The sequence below is a fragment of the Anarrhichthys ocellatus genome, unplaced genomic scaffold (genome assembly GCF_004355925.1).
Source record: "Anarrhichthys ocellatus isolate YVR2014 unplaced genomic scaffold, GSC_Weel_1.0 scaffold7366, whole genome shotgun sequence".
Taxonomy (NCBI): domain Eukaryota; kingdom Metazoa; phylum Chordata; class Actinopteri; order Perciformes; family Anarhichadidae; genus Anarrhichthys; species Anarrhichthys ocellatus.
The window spans coordinates 1-2324 of record NW_022287340.1 but is presented as its reverse complement, the minus strand read 5'-3'; the positions used below and the strand labels follow the sequence as shown (position 1 = coordinate 2324).

General features: G+C 40.5%; 1 protein-coding gene across 1 annotated transcript; it reads right to left on the bottom strand.

The window, feature by feature from the left end:
* Positions 1-415: 415 nt before the first annotated feature.
* LOC116380486 (upstream stimulatory factor 1-like) lies at positions 416-2314 on the bottom strand (the record flags this gene model as incomplete). Its single annotated transcript, XM_031842396.1, has 4 exons — positions 1676-2314; positions 1502-1560; positions 1313-1407; positions 416-712 (listed from the first exon to the last, which is right to left on the bottom strand). Coding segments are annotated over exons 1-4 (525 nt in total), but the record flags the coding sequence as incomplete, so codon positions are not given.
* Between the last annotated feature and the right edge of the window lie 10 nt (positions 2315-2324).

Here is a 2324-nt window from a genome sequence, read left to right as displayed (position 1 = left end):
AGTGTAAATAAAGTTTAACGTTAACCATCACAGTGTAAATAAAGTTTTAACGTTAACCATCACAGTGTAAATAAAGTTTAAACGTTAACCATCAGTGTAAATAAAGTTTTAATGTTAACCATCAGTGTAAATAAAGTTTTAATGTTAACCATCAGAGTGTAAATAGAGTTTTAACGTTAACCATCAGTGTAAATAAAGTTTAAACGTTAACCATCAGTGTAAATAAAGTTTTAATGTTAACCATCAGAGTGTAAATAGAGTTTTAACGTTAACCATCAGTGTAAATAAAGTTTTAACGTTAACCATCAGTGTAAATAAAGTTTAAACGTTAACCATCAGAGTGTAAATAAAGTTTTAATGTTAACCATTTAGTATTGTTGATGGTTTACAGACTTCAGAGCGTTTAAATGATTTTTGTGACGGTGGATCCTTGTAGACCAGCTGCTCTAATCAAACAAAGGGATCTGTATCTGTTAATATGGATTATCAATGATTGGCTAATGGTATCGTACGTGCTGTAGAGTTTATAATATGTTACAAATATATAAATGGAATGATCCCTAAACTCCAGCTGACCCCTGACCTCCTGTCTGAGCAGCTGGTTGTCGATCCGGAGTCGATCCAAAGTGCTGATGTCGTCTCCCAGCTTCAGGTTGCTCTGTCGGAGCTCCTTGATGTACTCGCAGGCTTTGGACAAGATTCCTCCTTTACTCTGAAAAACACAACAACACACAACACAACTCAGAAACTATAGAAAGGGACGGGTTTTCTTTCTCAATCACACACGCAGACATTAAACTATAAACAACAGTACGAAGTCAACAAAACTACAAACAACTCAAACTTTAAAATGAAATAAACAACAATGACAGTAAAGTTACATAACTAAAGAAACATGGAGAGACAGTGAACAGCGCGACAGGGCGAGATATTGGAGTTGTATTTGTGTAGTTTATATGGAGTGATATAGAGCTGTTGTCAGTCTATATCTAGAATTTATATCTATATCTAATTCACATTTCTGCACATTCATCCCATAGTTCCCCATCCACATGTATTACCAGGTCTTCCTCATCTAATTCTGGATCTACTAATACAGTCGACATGAGAGCTTCACACACTCTAGTGATAGTTTTGAAACAGTGGTTGGTCGGCGTGTCACAGGAGGCAAATTAACTCTAATGACGTCACGTGTTTGCAGATATCTGAAGAAATGTTACAGACCCCGTCCTGTCTTCTGAGTCCTCTCTGACGTTACGATGTGAACGTCTACGTTCCTCTACTGGTTCATTCTCTCTCAGTCTGAACTCACCTGTCCCGTCTTGGTATAGTCGATGTTACAGTCGGGGATGGCCTTCGACAGGTGCACGATCCAGTTGTTGATCTTGTCCCGACGCCGGCGCTCAACTGTTGGAACAACGAAGACGTGACTTTACTCTAAATCCTTCAAACCTGCTCTGATATTTATATTGAAGCACATCTATATCTTTACACTCCTGACCTTCGTTGTGCTGAGCTCGCCGTTTATCGTCTCTGGAGCCGCGAGGAGCTTCCTGCTTTCTAAAATTAAAAAAAGAGTTAAAACAAAGTTAGATCCACTTCCTGGATGTAAGGCGATTATTTTAAAGAATGCAAATGTTGTTTGTTTATTTCTGTTGAACGATGATGTCATTACGCGATGTATGGCTGAGTGCGAGGTGCGATTGTCCGTTGGTTGCACCCGGTCAGAACCTCCTGCGGTGACATCATCACATAGAGCTGCCCTGTCAAACAAAAGCTCACAGTCAGCTGATTGGAATAAGTTTATTATAATAGTATAAGTCCAAGTAATGAGCGTGAGTGATTCACGATGGCTAGAGAACAGGAGCAGAACAGACATCGCACTGTTCTCTGTGGTCATTTGACCGGTACGAAAAGGAAACGGTGAGAAAATGTTGTCGCAATTTGCCGGGAAGAAGAGACGGATGGTTAGCTCAGTCCAATGTTCGTCTCAATGTCTGTAACAAGTGTAGCATTAAACAATGGTGGAATCAAGCTAGCTAGCTGACTAGCCTGCTGTCTGCTAGTTAGCGACCTAGGTAGCTAATACACTGGTTGCAGAAAATGAGCTGAACAAAGTCGTCACTCATCTGGCGATAGCAATGTGCCTTCCTACGCTGTGTCGATGAAGAATTAGACCCCGATCACACCGAGACGCTTCGCTGAAACTCGTCGTCCACAAAACTACTTGAGAACTGACTTCCTGTTTTGATGCTGGGAGATGTGGTAGGGCTAGCTAGTCAAAGCTTCATGTGTTAAAGCTGCATTCTCTCTAGTGACCACCA